This window comes from Scylla paramamosain, chromosome 27, assembly GCF_035594125.1.
Source record: "Scylla paramamosain isolate STU-SP2022 chromosome 27, ASM3559412v1, whole genome shotgun sequence".
Classification (NCBI taxonomy): domain Eukaryota; kingdom Metazoa; phylum Arthropoda; class Malacostraca; order Decapoda; family Portunidae; genus Scylla; species Scylla paramamosain.
In genome coordinates, this window is record NC_087177.1 from 21,067,036 (window position 1) to 21,087,859 (window position 20,824).

The 20,824-nt window shown below is 41.5% G+C and overlaps 2 protein-coding genes across 2 annotated transcripts; one reads left to right on the forward strand and one right to left on the reverse strand.

Moving 5' to 3' along the window:
- Positions 1–17,659: 17,659 nt before the first annotated feature.
- On the forward strand, positions 17,660–18,104 carry LOC135114354 (histone H3). Its single transcript, XM_064030260.1, has one exon. The coding sequence runs from the start codon at positions 17,694–17,696 to the stop codon at positions 18,102–18,104; it is 411 nt and encodes a 136-aa protein (XP_063886330.1). The 5' UTR covers positions 17,660–17,693.
- Positions 18,105–18,683: 579 nt separating this feature from the next.
- On the reverse strand, positions 18,684–19,361 carry LOC135114505 (histone H2B-like). The gene has a single exon (XM_064030401.1). The coding sequence runs from the start codon at positions 19,097–19,099 to the stop codon at positions 18,728–18,730; it is 372 nt and encodes a 123-aa protein (XP_063886471.1). The 5' UTR covers positions 19,100–19,361; the 3' UTR covers positions 18,684–18,727.
- Between the last annotated feature and the right edge of the window lie 1,463 nt (positions 19,362–20,824).

A 20,824-nucleotide genomic window follows, 5' to 3' on the forward strand; every position in this document is an offset into this window, starting at 1 on the left:
ATGTACACAGCTGACCTACCCCTCCCAGCCCACAATGACTCACTAACTATTCAATACGCGGACGATGTAACGCAATTGGCCCGTGCCAGGTCGTTAGATCTCCTAACCGACAAAATTCAATGGGAACTGATGGCGACTGGCCTGTGGGAGATGAAATGGCGAATTCTCTCCCATCCCGAAAAATCAAAAGTCACTTATTTCAACATTAAAAGAAGTCAGCCCCGCCAAATCTCACTAAACAGAATTGATCCAATCCCCACCCCAATCCCCATCAGTAACAACAACAAAGTGCTTGGCCTCACCATAGATAAGCACCTCAACTTCAATATACATATAAAACAAAAAGCAACCATAGCCGCCAAGGCCTTGAGCAACCTGGAAAGATTTCGCGACAGCAGCACAAAAACAAAACTTCACCTCTACAAAGCTTTCATTCTCCCTCTCTTAACCTACTGCCCTCTTGCCCTCTCTCTCTCTGCTCCCTCCAACCTCTCTAAACTTCAGAAGGTTCAAAACCGAGCAATTCGTTTCGCTCTTGGGACGAAATGGTTCGACTTCAGAACCTCTCTTCTTCTTCTTCTTCTTCTTGTTTTTTTTTTTCCTACTTCTTCTTCTTCCTCTTCTTCTTCTTCTTCTTCTTCTTCTTCTTCTTCTTCTTCTTCTTCTTACAATTATAATTATTATTATTATTTTTATTATTATTATTAATTTTCTAAATTTCTTATTCCATTTATTTCATTTTTTTTCAACTATTATAAATTATCATATGTTTTTATATTTTAAAGATTTGTGTTATATATTCATGGATTTTTTTTTTTTATTTATCTACTTATTTTTATTATTACTATTATTATTTATTTATTTATTAAATTTAACCCCACCCTAACCTAGCATAATGTAACATTACCTAAACTACCCTAAACTAACCCAAACTTAACATAACCTAAATTAGCTTAACCTAACTTTGTTGTTGCTGTTGTTGTTGTTGTTGTTGCTGTTGTTGTTTTTCTTCCTCCTTTCTTTTTATTGTTGTTCCTAACCTAACCTAACTTAACTTCACCTAACCTGACTAACCTAACCTAACTTAAATTAACATTACCTAACCTAATGTAACCAAACTTCACCTAAATGAACCTAACCTATAATATCCTAAATTAACCTAACCTAAATTAAGCAAAGCTGGCCTAACCTAACCTAACATAACCTAACTTAACCTAACCTAACCTAACATAACATAACATCACCTAAACTACCCTAAACTAACACTAACAACCTAACCTAAATTAACCTAACCTAACCTAACTTAACCTGACCTGACCTAATCTAACCTAACTTCGCTTTACTTGAATTACATTCAAGTATCGATCAGTCAGTGGAGCCGAGGCTTGCTGGTTTTTCCCATCCTTCACAACCCAACCGACACATATACACACACACACATTCTCTCTCTCTCTCTCTCTCTCTCTCTCTCTCTCTCTCTCTCTCTCTCTCTCTCTCTCTCTCTCTCTCTCTCTCTCTCTCTCTCTCTCTCTCTCTCTCTCTCTCTCTCTCTCTAACTCCCTTCGTGATTTCTGGCATCTAGCCAAAAAGTATCTCCAATAACTTTGCTGCTTCTTCTTTCCCTACTCTATTTCAACCAGATGGCACCACTGCTATCGCATCTATTTCTAAAGCTGAAATCTTTGCTCAAACCTTTGCTAAAAATTCTACATTGGACGATTCTGGGCTTGTTCCTCCCTCTCCTCCACCCTCTGACAACTTCATGCCACCTATTAAAATTCTTCGCAATGATGTTTTCCATGCCCTCGCTGGCCTAAACCCTCGGAAGGCTTATGGACCGGATGGGGTCCCTCCTATTGTTCTCCGAAACAGTGCCTCCATGCTTGCACCTTGCCTATTCAAATTCTTTCAGCTCTGTCTGTCAACACTACCTATCCTTCTTGCTGGAAGTTTACCTACATTCAACCTGTTCCTAAAAAGGGTGACCGTTCTAATCCCTCAAACTACCATCCTATTGCTTTAATTTCCTGCCTATCTAAAGTTTTTGAATCTATCTTCAACAGGAAGATTCTTAAACATCTATCACTCCACAACCTTCTATCTGATCGCCAGTATGGGTTCCGTCAAGGCCGCTCTACTGGTGATCTTCTGGCTTTCCTTACTGAGTCTTGGTCATCCTCTTTTAGAGATTTTGGTGAAACTTTTGCTGTTGCCTTGGACATAATTATCAAAAGCTTTTGATAGAGTCTGGCACAAAGCTTTGATTTCCAAACTACCCTCCTACGGTTTCTATCCTTCTCTCTGTTTACTTCATCTCAAGTTTCCTTTTTGACCGTTCTATTGCTGCTGTGGTAGACGGTCACTGTTCTTCTCCTAAATCAATTAACAGTGGTGTTCCTCAGGGTTCTGTCCTGTCACCCACTCTCTTCTTATTATTCATTAATGATCTTCTAAACCAAACTTCTTGTCCTATCCACTCCTACGCTGAAGATACCACCCTGCACTTTTCCACGTCTTTTCATAGACGTCCAACCCTTCAGGAGGTAAACATATCACGCAGGGAAGCCACAGAACGCCTGACTTCTGATCTTTCTAAAATTTCTCATTGGGGCAGAACAAACTTGATATTGTTCAATGCCTCAAAAAATCAATTCCTCCATCTATCAACTCGACACAACCTTCCAGACAACTATCCCCTCTTCTTCAATGACACTCAACTGTCCCCCTCTTCTACATTGAACATCCTCGGTCTGTCCTTTACTTATAATCTGAACTGGAAACTTCACATCTCATCTCTAGCTAAAACAGCTTTTATGAAGTTAGGTGTTCTGAGACGTCTCCGCCAGTTTTTCTCACCCCCCCCAGCTGCTAACTCTGTACAAGGGCCTTATCCGTCCATGTATGGAGTATGCTTCACATGTCTGAGGGGGGTTCCACTCATACTGCTTTTCTAGACAGGGTGGAATCAAAAGCTTTTCGTCTCATCAACTCCTCTCCTCTAACTGACTGTCTTCAGCTTCTCTCTCACCGCCACAATGTTGCATATCTAGCTGTCTTCTACCGCTATTTTCATGCTAACTGCTCTTCTGATCTTGCTAACTGCATGCCTCCCCTCCTTCCGTGGCCTCGCTGCACAAGACTTTCCTCTTTCTCTCACCTCTATTCTGTCCACTTCTCTAACGCAAGAGTTAACTAGTATTCTCAATCATTCATCCCTTTCTCTGGTAAACTCTGGAACTCCCTGCCTGCTTCCGTATTTCCACCTTCCTATGACTTGAATTCCTTCAAGAGAGAGGTTTCAAGACACTTACTCATCATTTTTTCACCACTGCTTTGACCCCTCTATGGGACTGGCATATCAGTGGGCATTTTTTTTATTACATTTTTGTTGCCCTTGGCCAGTGTCCTTCCTACATAAAAAAAAAAAAAAATAGTAGTAGTAGTAGCAGTAGTAGTAGTAGTAGTAGTAGTAGTAATGCTATTTTTCATATATTTAGTAATTTTTTTTTTTCATATTAATATTTATATTTATATTTTTTTGTTTTGATTTGACATTCATACGAATGCTATAAAGGTGAAGCATATAAATTTATTTGATTAATTAATTAATTTATATATCTATTTATTTTTATTTTTTAAATCAATTAATTAATTTATTTTTATTATTATTATTTTTTTTTTTATGTCTTTATGATAAGCAAAGCATTATAGACCTTATGAAAGCACATATCCTCTAGAGTCTTGCCCTACAAAAGATTCTGTAAAGTAAAAAATAAAGGGAATAAGTGTCAGTGACGTTTGATGAATAGACGAAGGCGTGGCAGAAATTACCATAAAACGTATATAAATGAAAATTTATCTTCCTCGTATTTTCCAACTTGCGTTTGCTTCTTGAAAATTTAACTGGGTGGGTCATATAGCAGACATATTGTTCTTTCCTCCATTGTAGTTTGTTTCCAGCAAGCCCCCTAAATAAAGTTTCTGTTTTTTTTTTTTTTTTTTTTTTTTTTTTTTTTTTTTTTTTTTTTTAAGAAATGAGGAATTACATTCTAACGCTGATCACTGAGCGGAGCGTAGACGAGCTGCTATCCTCAAGGACGTTACCTCTCTCTCTCTCTCTCTCTCTCTCTCTCTCTCTCTCTCTCTCTCTCTCTCTGTCTCTTAGTGAAGAAGAATTAACATCAGTAAATAAGACTTTAAATAAAAAGAATATATATATATATATATATATATATATATATATATATATATATATATATATATATATATATATATATATATATATATATATATATATATATATATATATATATATATATATATATATTCAAAGACAATGAATATCCTCTGGGGAAGGGGTGACGATCCTTATTTAACCCTTAATTTCAGTTGAATTTTGACAAGTCTACGTTAAAATGTTTCCATTTTTCTGCATTGATAAAGAAACGTAGAGGGGTAGCTAATATATTTAGTTGTTAATTGTATCTTTTTTCTTTCTTTTTTTCATTTATTGTTTTATTAATTTTTCTTTTCATTGCTTAATTATGCATTATGCCGACACTGCAGGTTACAATTGCAGATATTGCAAGTATTTTTGACACAACACAAGCACATCCAGCTAAACTATTGCTACAGTATAGAGAGAGTATTTCGATTACATACCTTATTCTTCATCTTCTTTTCTTCTTTATTTTTTTTTTTATTAAATATAATAATAAATAAATAAGTAAATAGGTATTGTCAAATGAAATCGTCGAGATTACGCAGGGGTTTCGGGCAATACTTGGATGGGTGACTACACAAGCCTCATCTGTCTGAAAAAAAAATAAAAATAAAAAATAAGAATAAGAATAGGGAGAATGAACGAAAATTTTAAGTAATAAAGATAACAGTAAGAATTATTATAACAAGAATAAGAAAAATTACAATAAAGGAATATAAAAAAAAAAGAAAGAAAGCATCCCATGTCTTTCTTCCTAATTGTCATAGAAGGGTGAATTCTTTTGTATATTTTCCAACATTTCCAATACAACGATATGAATGGGGGAAGAAAGAATAAGAATAATAGAAAGAAGGCCTCCCAACACCTAGTTCTCCGGTCTTGGCCAATTAGCTAACGGCGGGATCAGCGCAGTTAAGCAGGGGGTCCGGGAAGAGCTTGGATGGGTGACCACAAAAGCCTCATCTCTCTGAGAATAGAAAAAAATAGCAATAAGAATGAGGAGAATGAACGAAAAACGAAAATAATAAAATAACAATAACAACTATAATAAAAATAAGAAGATTAAGAATAAAAAGAACAAAAATAAGGGAAAAAAGTAATAATATATCTCTCTTGCTAATTGTCGTAGAATTATGAATGAAGGGTTAATTTTAGTGCATATTTTCCAACATTTTCAGCACAACAATGCAACAACAATACAGGAAAGAATAAGAATAAGAGAAATAAGCCCTCCCAACACCTTGTTCTCCGCTCTTGACCAATCAGCTGACGGCGGGATCAGCAAGGTTAAGCAGGGGGTCCGGGCAGAACTTGGATGGGTGACCGCACAAGCCTCATCTCTCTAAAAGTAGGATAAATAAGAATAAGATAAGGAAGAATAATAAAAAAAAATGAAAATAATAAAGATAACAATATTAATTATGACAAGAATAAGAAAAAAAATAGAATAAAAAGAATGAAAAAAATAAGAATATCACAACTTTCTTGCTAATTGTCTTAGAATTTTAAATGACATGTCAGTTCTGCTGTATATTTTCCAAGATTTGTTATGAATGAGGGAAGAAAGAATAAGAATAAGAATAAGAATAAGAACAAAATGAATTAGACTAACAATAATGATCACATCTTTCATGCGGTGACTGCGTGGGCGATGAGCCTCACTGGACGTTTCTGACCAATCACAAGGCAGGGTTGGAGTCGTCGGGCCCACCCGATTCATATATAAAGGGATTTTGTACTGTATTTCATTTTCGCCCTTAGCGTCCGTCCAGAAGGTCAAGGTGAACCCTGCGGCTTGCACAAGGGGGGCCCTCAGAGGGCTGCCTTAAGCCTTTTGGATTGGTCGGGCAAACACTCTTGTTAGGGATAGGTTGTGCCTCAGGACGGTTACGTCGGTTGTTAGCAGCTGGACCGTCAAACTGGGGCGCATAGGCAGGCTTCTTCCATAAACTATCTTTAGCTGTGTTTGTGTGTCGGCCTTTGGCCCTTTGTAGGTCTTAGAAGGTTTTTACTTTTATTACTTTTACTGTGCATCACCACCACTCGATGCTCTCAGCATAAGACTCCTGAAGAAGAAAAATGCCAAGAGTAAAGATCAAACACCCAGACCCCTCTGCAAAGAACAAGCTAAAACTACTAAGGCTACTCTCGGAGAAACTGATCTATGCCACACGGATCATACCAACCACAGACTCCTTCGCCGTCATTACTAGAACGGATGAAGACACAGACAACATCTTCTCGCCAAACACCATCAGTCTCTTGAAGGAGGAAGAATTTTCGCCTGTTCTACCACCAGAAATCAAGGCAAAAAGAACCATTCTCTTGTTCAACACTGACGACCACATCTACTCAAAATCCGAAAAAGACATTACTGCTGAGCTCTTGAACGAAAACAACTTCCTTAACGAAGGAATTGACAATGTATTTAAAATCCCCAGAACAAAGATGATAAAAATTACTCTGAACAGCTCCACCTCAGCAAGAAAAGCAACTGAAACAGGGCTGCTAGCATTTAATATGAGCATTCCTCACTATAACATAAAAATAGAAGAATTTATTCCCATCCTCACCTGCATGAGATGTTACGCTATTGAGAATCATCCTACCAACAAATGTGATAAACCAAAAACATACGAAATATGTTCAGAATGTGCCGAGACAGGGCACACATGGAGAACATGCCACAACACCACAAAAAAATGCATCAATTGCAACGAACCTCACAGAACTCTGGCCTTCAAGTGTAAGAAAAGGAAGGAAGTCATAGAACAAAAAAGAAAGCAAACACCAACTAACTCAAACAAAACATACAGCCAGACAGTTAATGCTAACACCTACAGCGCACCCACACAGCAACCATTCGACAGGGACACATGTGCCAAGATTACCTCATGTATGCTTCACGCACATATGATAAATGCTGTAAACCCAGGGACTTACAATGATGAGTTCAACAGAGCACTAACACTTAACAACCTCCCAAAAATAAATCTTCCACCAAACCCGCCATCTAAGCAGATTCTCACAATGATGACCAACAGCAACAACTCAAACACACAACCTCAAACACAACAACAGCAAGGAAACACACAAAACACAAGCACCAAACAGGCAAGCACGTCCCCACACATCCAAAACACAAACATCACACAAGCAAACACGCTCCCGCAGACTAAAGACATATACAACACAGACACAAACATTACAATGGAAGACACACAAGAATTCGTAGATCCTGAAGAACAAATGCCAGAACTCGAAAAAATAAAAGGAACAGATCTGGGATTGATAATAATTGCAAAGAAAAGCAGGGGCTGGCCAATGGGAAAAGAATTAAGCCTGAAGGAAATAGAAGAAGGAATAGAAGCAGGAACATATAAATGGAGATTTACAGCTAAAAACATATCAGAGGAAGAGGTATGGAAAAGCCTCATAAACAACGAAATAAACCTTGACAACTGCTTCAGGGTCACAGATGACCAAAAATATAATAAAATACGAAATGGCTTGCCCAGTGAGTTGACCCCACCAAAACATAAAGTAGCAAGAAAAAATAGCCAATAGGCACACCATCATATACATTCAACATACACAAAACTTTAGAAAACATTAACATAGTACAGCACAACGTCGCTCACTGGAACACCAACAAACAAACACTAATAGCAACTTACTCTCAAATTGATCCACACATTATCCTAATTAATAGCCACGGCTTAAAAACAACAGAAAACATAAAACTACACAATTACACCACCTACCTCATCAACTCCAGTGAAGAAATGCATGACGGATCGGCAATCTTAATAAAACAAAATATCAAACACAAAGTAACAGACGATTTCGATACTGATATCTTACAAATTACAATAGAAACAAACACAGGACCCATCAACATAGCAACCACATATTTACCCCCAAGAAGACCTTACCTCCCTATCACAGATTTTCACAGAATTGCTTCACAAAACTACCCTACTTACATAATAGGAGATTTAAATGCACACCATCCACAAATAGATAATAAAAAGGAAAACACAGTAGGAAAAGCCCTGATGATGCTCATAAACATAAACAAACTCACTCATATAGGACCAGATTTCCCCACGTTTATATCTCACAACTCCAGATCAACACCAGACATAATACTAACTAACAACAAAACATACCATAACATAGACATACAAACTGGACCTACAACCTCATCTGATCACTTACCCATTATAATAAAAATCACTGCAAAGCCGGTAAAGATAGAAACGTCATCCACATATTCACTCAAAAAGACAAACTGGGAAGAATTCAAGATCACAACACAACACAAAACAAGAAATATCAATGTAGACCCTTATATGGACCAACAAACACTTGAAAACTCATTAAAAGAATGGACAACAGCAATAACATCAACCATGGAAGAACACATACCAATTACAAAACATAAAACAGTACAAAAATCATTAGTTACCCCTAAAACTAAAGAGTTACAGTGGTGGGCTCAGCAACTTATAGAAAACAGCATGATAGCAGGCTGGACCTACACTAAATACATCACATACAAAACTATTAGGCAAGCAATAGTAACAGAATGCAAGCAACAAAGTAACAAAAACTGGGAAAATAAAATAAAGAAACTAAATCATCTACATAAAAACCCACAGAAATTCTGGCAAAATATAAAGCAGCTAAAAGGCAACAAAACAAGACAAACACCATACTTAATACATGAAAACACCAAAATCTACGAAGAAAACCAAAAAGAAACTATTTTTAGAGAAATATGGAGCAATGTTTTTAAAATAAGTCCAGAAGAGAACTTGACTTTTGATCAAGAGAACGACCAAACAGTAAACGAATATATAAACAACAATAGAATACTTACACTTCCTTACCAACATGCAGACCCAGCCAATCTTAATATAAATAATGAATACATATCTCCCATCACACTACAAGACATTAAAAATACAATAAAACAGCTAAAAAACAACACCCCAGGACACACTAAAATAAACAAAACTATATTAGCAAATCTCCCTAACGAAGTACTAGATATATACACAAAGCTACTTAACGTCTCTCTCTCCATGGGATACTTCCCAAAAACCTTCAAACACGCACAAATAAAATTAATTCCTAAGCCAGACAAACCAACCACTGACCCTAACAACTTTCGCCCCATATCGTTACTAGAGGTACCAAGCAAAATATATGAAAAAATAATAAACACTAGACTCCGTACTTTTCTAGAATCCAACAATATTCTTCCATCAACACAGCACGGCTTTCGCAAAAACAGATCTACAGATACAGCCCTTGCAACAATAACAGAAACAATATCAAAAGCAATAGCAGACAAAAAACAATGCTGTGTAGTCCTTAGAGACGTTTCAAAAGCGTTTGATAAAGTATGGTTAAACGGCTTAAAATACAAAATACTACAAATACAAACACCTACTATACTTGCAAAACTCCTCAATAGTTTCCTCGACAACAGAACTGCCTCCATCTCTCTCAAAAATTACGATGGCCCGAGATTCCAGCTCCATAGTGGTGTCCCTCAAGGAAGCAGCCTCTCCCCCACACTTTATACAATATATACATATGACATTCCCCCTCCACTAACAAACGGAATCAACATACAGTATGCGGATGATATAACACAAATAATCATCCAACCAGGTAAATCAAGACACATGTTAGCAAGAAAGATTGAAAGAGAAATAAAACACATAAGCAATTACGAAAACAAATGGAAGATAAAAACTAATACATCAAAATTCACTCTCCTCCCCATTGCCATAAAAAAGACAACACCTGTCACCATAGATGGAGAAAATATTCCATATGCAAACAAAGCCTCCATACTAGGACTGAAAATAGGAACACAAGGCTATACAAAACACATCTCAAACATCTCCAAAAAAGCTACTCTTGCACTTAAAATAACTAAACGCTTTGACAAACTAGACAGCAACATAAAACTACACTTGATAAAAGCATGTGTCCTCCCCATCCTAACTTACCCCACATACACACTCAATGCAATATCAAACTCACAAATGCTATCCCTACAAAGAATCCAAAACAAGGCCCTAAGATTCACATACAATGAAAAATACCCATATACAAAAACAACAGAGGAATTACACTCACAAGCAAACTTATTACCTATCAACTTCACACTACATAAACGAGGCAACCAAATCAAACACAAACTAGAAGAAATACTAGATGACACACACTACAAAAACGCAACTACAGACCACGAGCAAACAAGAGACCACAACTGGTTTAAAAGGCCAATCACATATCTTAATAAAATCAATCCACTCCCAATATACACAGCATATACATAAAACATAAAACAAAAACATAAAAACTATATAATTCACACTAGAAACATACAAAATCACTTCCATGACACAAATCAAGGCCAATCGATGATTAAAAGTCTCTTCCCTGTACTCCTCTAAAAACTATATAATTCACACTAGAAACATACAAAATCACTTCCATGACACAAATCAAGGCCAATCGATGATTAAAAGTCTCTTCCCTGTACTCCTCTACCTCTGCTCCGCGCCCTGAGTTGTCGGGGTGGGGATGTTGACTCGTGCGGTTAGGAAGAGCAGGAGGCTCACCGTAGAACAACCCCCATCCCGGTAAGGGGTGGTGGTCACCGGCTCTGTTTGCAAACACCCGGCAGCGGAGAGAGGTCGAGAGTTAGCGGCTGCACCCTGAGTCACAGTGTCAGATGGAAGCACTTCCATAACCATACTGGTATAGAGGCACTGTGAGGGGTCTACCTGAGACGGAGACTCTGGCTGAGTCACGCCCGGCGGCGCCAATAGGAGAAAATTAACTAAGTAGCAAGACGGACTGCCCGTCATCTATCATCTCAAACTGTACTTCCAACTTTAACACACTTCTCTCTCTCAAATTCTTCTTTCATCCAACTTTCCTATCCCCAATTCGTTCGTTCGTTCGCGCGGGCACATTCTACCTTCAGCTGTTCAAGGAGAAGGATCTCCCAGTTCCAGCACTCCCAGCTAGCAGCAGCCAGCTAACCGGAAGACACCGCTCAAGGAAGAAGCTCCGCCCCTCACCGTGCCGCTGCCCGGGTCCGTAAGGAACCAATCGGCGCCAAGCTCCGCTCCTGCTTTCACTCCTGTGCCCAAAAAAAGTCCGACAGGAGGCAAGGCGCACACACTCGCCCACGAATCACCGAGAAAGGAGCAGCTTCGCTCCCAGCTCACCTCCAAACAATCAGGCCCTGGCCTGCTTACAAAAAAAAAAGATACAGATAGACACCCGGCAGTCGCTTTGAGGCGCCGCGGTTTTTCCTATGTGCCTGGTGGAGAGAGCCTCACCTAAGGGTATCGCTGGAAGACTGCAGCAACTCACCTGGTATAAGTGACTTGCGCCAACTCTGTTCCTCCTACTTCTTCTCTTCCTCTCTTCGTACCGGCAACAGAGTCAGGACTGGGCCTTAGGCAAGCCTTTTCCGCGCTCTCTAGCCACCGGGGCCTCCAGTGCTGGCCAGAGCAGCCTGGAGAATCTTCGGCAGAGTACAAACCCTACCTCAGGGTCAGATATTTAGGGCTTTCTTCCCTCCAGCTAGGATCCCCCTCGGGATATAGGGCACTAGGACGATAGGAAACAACAATAGGTTGTAGCACTCATAAGGCTGTAGCGCCACAAGGCTGTAGCGCCACCTCTACAAGGCTATAATCGTCATAGGGCCCCGCCCCATGACGGGATGGCCCTCCCACGCCCCCCTGACCGGACTATAAGATACAAAATAAAAACTGCTAACATCCCTGCTGACCTTAGCAATGCTTTCTTTTCCAGAACCCAGGTCCCCCACACGAAATGCTTCAAATCTGGCCCCTACATCATTATCGGTTTAGCTAATGACGCGGACCGTGATAACCACACGTCTCACCAAGCGACCGAAAACTTAAAACTTCTTGGCTTCGAGCTCGTCGAGTCTCCGGAGCAAAAATCGGCTCGAACGATCCTTGCCCGGCGAGTAGACGAGTACATCTTAAAAAAGACCAACGACGACCTCCTGACTGAAATCCAGGAAAAGAATGATACACAGATTGACGAACTACTCATCATCCCAAAAGTCCATATGCTGAAGATTAAACTACGCTCAAAACAACAGGCCGAACTTTTAAAAAACAAAGGCATTAAGCTATTTTCTCAAATAGTGGCCTCATACAATATTAACATAGAAGAATACCTCCCAGTCACCCAGTGCTACAAGTGTTATCAATTCAGCCACCGCACAAACCAGTGCAAAGAAACAGAACAAGTGTGCTCCAAGTGTGCAGCTAGGGGCCACGATTATAGGAATTGCCAGGCCTCCACCATAAAATGCGCGAATTGCAACGGCGAACACACTGCCGTTTCCTTTAAATGCCAAATAAAACGCGCTCACCAAAAACAACAAAACTCACCACAGACCACTCCTCAGCCAACCACTTCCTACGCCCAAGCCACCACACCCTACTCTCTCACACCAAAAAATACAAACACAAACACCGAGAAACTTCTGCTTGCAGAAATTATAATAAAATATTCAATCCAAACCTCATTTGGCGATCTAAAAAAACAGGCAGAAACAATGAACTCCTTGCTTGAGTACAATGGCTGCCCCACAATAAAACTTCCACCACACTTCCACCAGACAAACCAAGAACACTTCAAACAAAACTATCCACAACAAAATGAGGAAACACACGCCCCAACACCCACACTCCAAGAACCTGAACACACCACACCTAATAACGCTAGTCCCCCTTCACCTGGGGAATTGGTTATTGAAGAGGACTCAGCTTGTGGGGAATCGCAGCCCCAAAAGCCCTCTCCACCACGATCTACCTCTACCTCTACCACCACTACTACCAACACCACCAACACCACAAAAAAGACTGAAACAAAGCGACACCTAGCGACAGTGCCCCAACCCTCCCCCCCCTCTACACGAACCGCGTCGAGGGGTAAAAAAAACACATAAAAAACACTTAAATCATGCTCACAATAATACAATTAAACTGTCGCGGTTTCTGGAATAACAGACACCATATTTCAGAAGCAATTCGATCGATCGATCCAGACATCGTCCTCCTCAACCACACAGGTTCACCACCAAAACCCATAAAACTATATGGCTACAACACACGCTACACAACAGGTACGCACCATGACGGCGTAGCTCTCATGGTAAAATGTACCATCAAACACATACACATAACCAACTGGCCCTCAGCCCACTTCCTGGCCACCAAGATCGAAACACAACATGGGCAATTTCTCATTGCCACCACATACAGCAGACCAAAAACTGGGCTCCCACTCACCAGCCTCAACAACCTTTTCAATCACACAAACATCCCGGTCTACATACTTGCAGACCTAAACGCCAAACACACCGCCTTCAAATACTCAAACAACAACCAACACGGACACGAACTCCTTCAACTAACACAACTGAAACGCCTCCGTTTCCTTGGACCTGACTTCCCCACATGCTTTACGCACAATGGGAATGGCAGGCCAGATCTCATCCTCTCCAATCGGCAATCCCTACTTTTCCACCACTATATCTCCCATGGACCACTCTGTGGTTCTGACCACGTTCCCCTAATCCTCAAAATATCCTCCAATCCCATATCCACCCCATCCCCACCTGTCTCCGACTACCGCTCCGCCGACTGGGAGAGCTTCAAGAAAACACTCACAGACTTACACCGACCAACACAGCTCGAAGGCCAACCCTACACAGACATAGACAGTGCCTTAGAGACGTTACACAACAATATTCTGACATCAGCCAATAGACACATACCAACAAAACAACATAAAATTCATATAGACTTCCGACCTTCCATTAGAACACAAAGGCTGCTAGTGTGCTACAGAACACGCTTTTTAAAAAACAAGCACAACCACACACCTATCTACGGAGACCTTTGCACCCTTCGTACACACATAACAAATAGCCTACAGAAAGATCACAGCGCTCACTGGAGGAATCTAGTCTCCCATTTGGACAGAACCCGCTGCAGTAATCCTACACAGTTCTGGCACATGGTGTACAGGCTGAGGGGATGCCAGCAGGAAAGATTCGAGTACCTCCTAGTGAACGGGGATCGCATCACAAACCCAGAACAAGTCACCAGCATCTTCAAGACACACTGGCACAATACTTTCCAACCACACCCTCTCCCACTCCACGAGCCCAGTATTGCCCACATAAACAACATCATCGATCGTGCACGCCACAACCTAGCAAACACGATTCCACATAACACTATACAAAAAATACGCCTCAACCCCCAACACCCTCTCACCACACCTATTGAGGAGGAGGATGTCGCCAGGTTGCTCAGGCATACTCCGCGGCGAGCCCCTGGCCCCTCAGGAGTCACCTGGCCCATGGTGCGGAACCTTTCCCAAGAAACTATATCCAGCCTGACGGAGATTTTCAACGCCTGCCTTGCCTCTGGATACTTTCCTAAGGCATTCAAAATTTCAAACATCACCCTCATTGCTAAGCCCGGAAAAAACTCCCACTTACCAGAAAACTATCGCCCCATTAGCCTCCTTGAAATTCTCGGAAAAACCTTTGAACGCCTCATCAATTTAAGACTGAGAGCGTTCCTCGAAGGTAACGAGCTGCTGGCACCACAGCAGTTCGGCTTCCGGAGGAACGCCTCAACTGAGGACGCTCTAAACAGCATAGTTGCATACTTAAATTTCAATAAGCCCTATTTCAGAGCAGCCCTTGTAACAAAAGATGTCAAAAAAGCATTTGACACTGTTTGGCACGCAGGCTTAAAACACAAAATTTGCAACAACTTCAACCTTCCCCCAATAACGCAACGCATACTATGTAGTTTTCTGGTAGAGACACGGACAAGAATCTGTCATCAGGGCACCTTTTCAACATCCTTTTCCCCTCAGGCTGGAGTCCCACAAGGCTCTGTACTCTCCCCCACCCTTTTCAACATGTATACAGCTGACATGCCCCCTCCAGTTCATAATGATTCATTAACCATTCAATACGCGGACGATGTAACGCAATTGGCTCGAGCCAGGTCGTTAGATCTCCTCACAGACAAAATTCAACGGGAACTGACGGCGACTAGCCTATGGGAGATGAAATGGCGAATCCTCTCCCATCCCGAAAAATCTAAAGTCACCTACTTTAACATAAAAAAAAGTCAGCCTCGCCAAATCTCATTGAACAACATTGTTCCACACCCCAACCCAATCCCCATCAGTAACAGCAACAAAGTGCTTGGCCTCACCATCGACAAGCACCTCAAATTCAACATACATATAAACCAAAAAACTGCTTTAGCCGCTGTGGCCTTGAGCAACCTCGAAAGATTTCGCGACAGCAACACGAAAACAAAACTACACCTCTTCAAAGCTTTTATTCTCCCCCTTTTAACCTATTGCCCTCTTGCACTCTCTCTTTCCGCTCCTACTAACCTCTCAAAACTTCAGAGGATCCAGAATCGAGCAATTCGTTTCGCCCTTGGAACGAAATGGTTCGACTTTCGGTCCTCTCTCTCTACTCATGAGGAGTCCAACATCCCTCCTGTTAACATAACACACTACAACAGACTCGACAAACAACTAACCTCCTTCTCTGACAGACACACAAACACATACAATTTCATAACCAACCTTCCCCCAGCTTTCCGTCACCTCCCACACTGCAACCTCCTTGACCCTCCCACTGTGCCTCCTGACCCCATTTTCTAAATAACGGACTCCTTCACTCTCTTTTTCACTGTCTCTCTCTCTCTCTCTCTCTCTCTCTCTCTCTCTCTCTCTCTCTCTCTCTCTCTCTCTCTCTCTCTCTCTCTCTCTCTCTCTCTCTCTCTCTCTCTCTCTCTCTCTCTCTCTTTCTCTAATCTTCTCTACTACTCAAGGTGTCTGAGTGGAATCATCGTCGCACTCTCGTTCACGTGGGGCGAGCCCGTGTGCCTACACCTAGTGTTTTTTTCATATTTTTTGTCTTATGGCTTTGTATTCATTTTTTGTTTATTTTATGCATTATCTTTCTGTCTCGCAGCCTAGGTCCCAAGGAGGCATCGGACCGCTCCCGGAAAAAAAGATGCGACAAAACACACCATCATTAACATTCCATGCCTCTGACCGAAGGAGTGGGCTCGCGTGCCAACACCTAGTGTTTTTTTTTATATATATTTTGTCTTATGGTTTTTTATTCATATTATTGTTTTTTTTATGCATTATTTTACCGTCTCACAGCCTAGGTTCTCAAGGGGACACCGGACCACTTTCAGATGAAAGAGGATAGCACGAACCGCACTTCTCCCACTGACGCCACGGCAATCGGGCCCCCGGCCGTTGGCATGACGTTCCGGTAGTGGTACCCCCCGTAGCAGTTAAAGGAGCGGCCAGCACTGATGGTGGGGACGGCAACCACACTATTCAGTGGAAGCCACTTCACCCCCCCCACAGAGGTAGTTTGGTGCGGCCAGAGCTGGGTAGTAAGGTAGTCAAGAGATGGTGGGGCGGGGCCCTGGAAGCATCCATGCAGGAATCTCCATTCATCCCCCACCACCGGCGACTTACCGCGTGCAAGCAGATGGTATTAGATTTGACCCCTCGTTGCGGTGAGGGAGCCTTTTCGAGCCTCTGTCATTGCACATCATACAATCACGTCAATCATTATCACAAACCATCCTCACCCTCCCCATACACATAACACCACGACATTTTTTATATTCTCTTTTTTTTTTAGCAGGTTGGCCTTTTTACAGGACGAGTCACAGGACACGAGAAGAAAGGACCGACACCGCTTTTTCACCCACCACATTACATCACACAATAAATATCCCGGCCATCACCAAATCACTCTACTACTCTCCGTGGTTCGGAACCCACGTAAAACTGTAGGTCCCTCCGCTATACGGATGTACTTCTTCCTCTGTCCTTCTTTGAACCAATAAAAAACACAAAAAAACCCTTTTTACTCTGACTGTCCTTCACTCCTCTTTCACATCCTGATAATGCAAGCTCTGGATAGTCTGGCCCCTAACTTGTGCGTGGTTTGGCCTGAAGTTTTAGGTGCGTGGGCGGCATCCGTTGCCGTGGCTGTTTTGGGCTTGGCTTGCTCGGATGGTGGCGGACTCTCCTGCTTTCCCCGATAAGGACCTTGTCTCCCTTGCCATCTTAGAATGAATATAACACGTTAAAAAAAAAAAAAAAAAAAAAAAAGATGTCCTTCCTAATTCAAATTGCGCCTGGGTTAAGCCCCAGTGACTATTTCTCCTACTACAATTCCCTTCTTATCATCCCCCTATTCTTCCCACTATCCCCAATTCTCCCTCCCCATCTTTTCTCTCTTTGTTATGTTATGTTATAAGCGCGGGCACACTCAGCTGAGTGTTCGTTGTGAGTTGTTGTTACCACAACTATGGCACGTACCAAGCAAACGGCTCGCAAGTCCACTGGTGGCAAGGCGCCCCGCAAGCAGCTTGCTACAAAGGCAGCTCGCAAGTCTGCTCCAGCCACTGGAGGTGTCAAGAAACCCCACCGTTACAGGCCTGGAACCGTTGCTCTCCGTGAGATCCGCCGTTATCAGAAGAGCACTGAGCTGCTTATCAGGAAACTACCTTTCCAGCGCCTGGTGCGTGAAATTGCTCAGGATTTCAAGACTGACCTCCGCTTCCAGTCCTCTGCTGTCATGGCTCTCCAGGAAGCTTCCGAGGCTTACCTCGTGGGTCTGTTTGAGGATACCAACCTGTGCGCCATCCATGCCAAGCGCGTGACTATCATGCCAAAGGACATCCAACTGGCTCGTCGCATCCGTGGCGAGCGTGCCTAAGAAGTCATCCACGAATGATCTTCATAACAGCAATATCTAGGCCCTTTTTAGGGCCAAACATCTCTTTCATTAAAGAATTTTCATAGACAATCTGTTTGGTTTTGTGGAAGAAAATATTCATTTTCCATCTTTCAGTATCAGGTTAATAATTAACTTTCGACTTTCAACTCAATATCCTTCCCCCCTTTTTTTTTTTTTTATTATTATTATTATTCCCTCTTCCATGGCCATATCTCTTTCACTTGGGAGAATTTTTATCTTTCTTTATCTCTATTTTTTTTTATCTTTTCTTTATCTCCACAGAATAATAATCACGATAATAACAAACATAATAATAATAATAATAATAATAATAATAATAATAATAATAATAATGATACAATAATTATTATAATAATAATCATAATAAAAACAACAATATTAATAATATTAATAATGATAATAATAATAATAATAATAATAATAAACTATAATAAAAATAATAATAATAATAATATTAATAATAATAACAATAATTATAATAATAATGCATTTGTCTATATCGTATCTTTTTTAATTTTCAAGTGTGGCTCCAATGGAGCCAGGTATTATTTTATACTGGCAGCAGTATACTGGCCGCCTGTTTACTTGGAGGAGGTATACTTGGTAACAGCCTTGGTGCCTTCAGAAACAGCGTGTTTTGCCAGTTCACCAGGCAGAAGAAGACGGACAGCGGTCTGGATTTCCCGGCTGGTGATGGTGGAGCGCTTGTTATAGTGTGCCAGGCGGGATGCCTCGGCAGCGATGCGCTCGAAAATGTCATTCACGAACGAGTTCATGATTGACATGGCCTTGGAGGACACGCCAGTGTCTGGGTGGACTTGCTTGAGCACCTTGTAGATGTAGATGGAGTAGCTCTCCTTCCTCCTGCGCTTCTTCTTCTTGTCGCCCTTGGCAATGGCCTTCTGTGCCTTGCCAGCTTTCTTGGCAGCCTTTCCTGATGCTTTGTGAGGCATAGTGTCGCCGTACTGCTGTGAGAACGAGTGTGCGTTTTCTCAGTTGAAAAGTGGTATATATATTAGCGTGCCTACTCAGGATCAGGAGTCGCCACCTCAGCGAGCGTCCTGATTGGTCCAGACGCGCTCTGGGCCGATCTGATCTCGCGTATATATAGCCGTTTTTCCCAAAATTCACTACTTGCTCGCAGAGCTACCGACGAGGTTAGAGTACTCGCGCTCCTCATTTATCACCAACAACAACAACTACTACTACTACTACTACCACAACATCCATTGTCATGTCTGGACGCGGCAAGGGAGGAAAGGTGAAGGGAAAGTCAAAGTCCCGTTCCAGTCGTGCTGGACTCCAGCTCCCGGTCGGCAGGATTCATCGCCTTCTAAGGAAAGGCAACTACGCCGAGCGCGTGGGTGCTGGTGCCCCCGTGTACCTTGCGGCAGTTATGGAGTACCTGGCTGCTGAAGTCCTTGAGCTTGCCGGCAATGCCGCCCGTGACAACAAGAAGACTCGCATCATCCCACGTCACCTGCAGCTGGCCATCCGCAACGACGAGGAACTTAACAAGCTCCTCTCCGGAGTCACCATTGCACAGGGTGGCGTGCTGCCCAACATTCAGGCCGTGCTCCTTCCCAAGAAGACTGAGAAGAAGTAAATAAAGGGCCTCCCACCCCTTCAGCCAATATCACCATCAATCCGGCTCCTCTTCGGAGCCACACGTTCAAACATCTAGAGAGTTGTGTAGACTATACTGGTATATCAATAATAAGCAAGTAGTGTATTTATTTTCGAGTTAGTTATTTGTTATTATTATTATTATTATTTAGTCAGGCACGCAAGTGACCGAGAATAAATATGTATACTATATTTCTACTAATGTACCTGCTGTGTGTCACAGTGGAGAGTTGATTAGATGTGTTGCCTATTGTGATATGTTGAGCGTCTTTTTCATCTCAATGTATATTTTGTTTTATGAGAAACTGAGAACGATGAGGGGCGTGATCATTGAAATAAGTCAATGATAATAATAATAATAATAATAATAATAATAATAATAATAATAATGATAATAATAATAATAATAATGATACTTGGAGAAGACCTGATGAAGTGAGAAAGATGGTTATAATTAATAATGGTTTCTTTTCTTAGCTCAGATAGTGATAGTGAACATGGTTATGAGAAAGTAGTAGTAATAATAGTAGTCTATGGTCCTTCTTTCTTTTCATGTTTGTGGACCTTAAAAAGGTCCGGGAGATGATGTTATTCAATGATGATAATGCAAGCTGAATAGCTGGCACCATCTCAATAATGGAGCGATTTAACCACCAAATCCGTACAGGGTACGGCCCTGACGCTTGAGGGCGTAGACAACGTCCATGGCAGTAACGGTCTTACGCTTGGCGTGCTCGGTATAGGTGACAGCATCCCTGATAACGTTCTCAAGGAACACCTTGAGCACCCCACGAGTCTCCTCGTAGATGAGACCAGAGATGCGCTTGACGCCACCTCGGCGAGCTAGACGATGGATAGCAGGCTTGGTGATTATAGTGGGAAGAATAGGGGGGTGATAAGAAGGGAATTGTAGTAGGAGAAATAGTCACTGGGGCTTAACCCAGGCGCAATTTCAATGAGAAAGGACATTTTTTTTTTTTTTTTTTTTTTTTTTTTTAACGTGTTATATTCATGCTAAGATGGCAAGGGAGACAAGGTCCTTATCGGGGAAA

Excerpts from the sequence above, each read along its gene's own strand:
- LOC135114505 (XM_064030401.1), bottom strand. The coding sequence starts at position 19,099 with ATGCCTCACAAAGCATCAGGAAAGGCTGCCAAGAAAGCTGGCAAGGCA.
- LOC135114354 (XM_064030260.1), top strand. The coding sequence starts at position 17,694 with ATGGCACGTACCAAGCAAACGGCTCGCAAGTCCACTGGTGGCAAGGCG.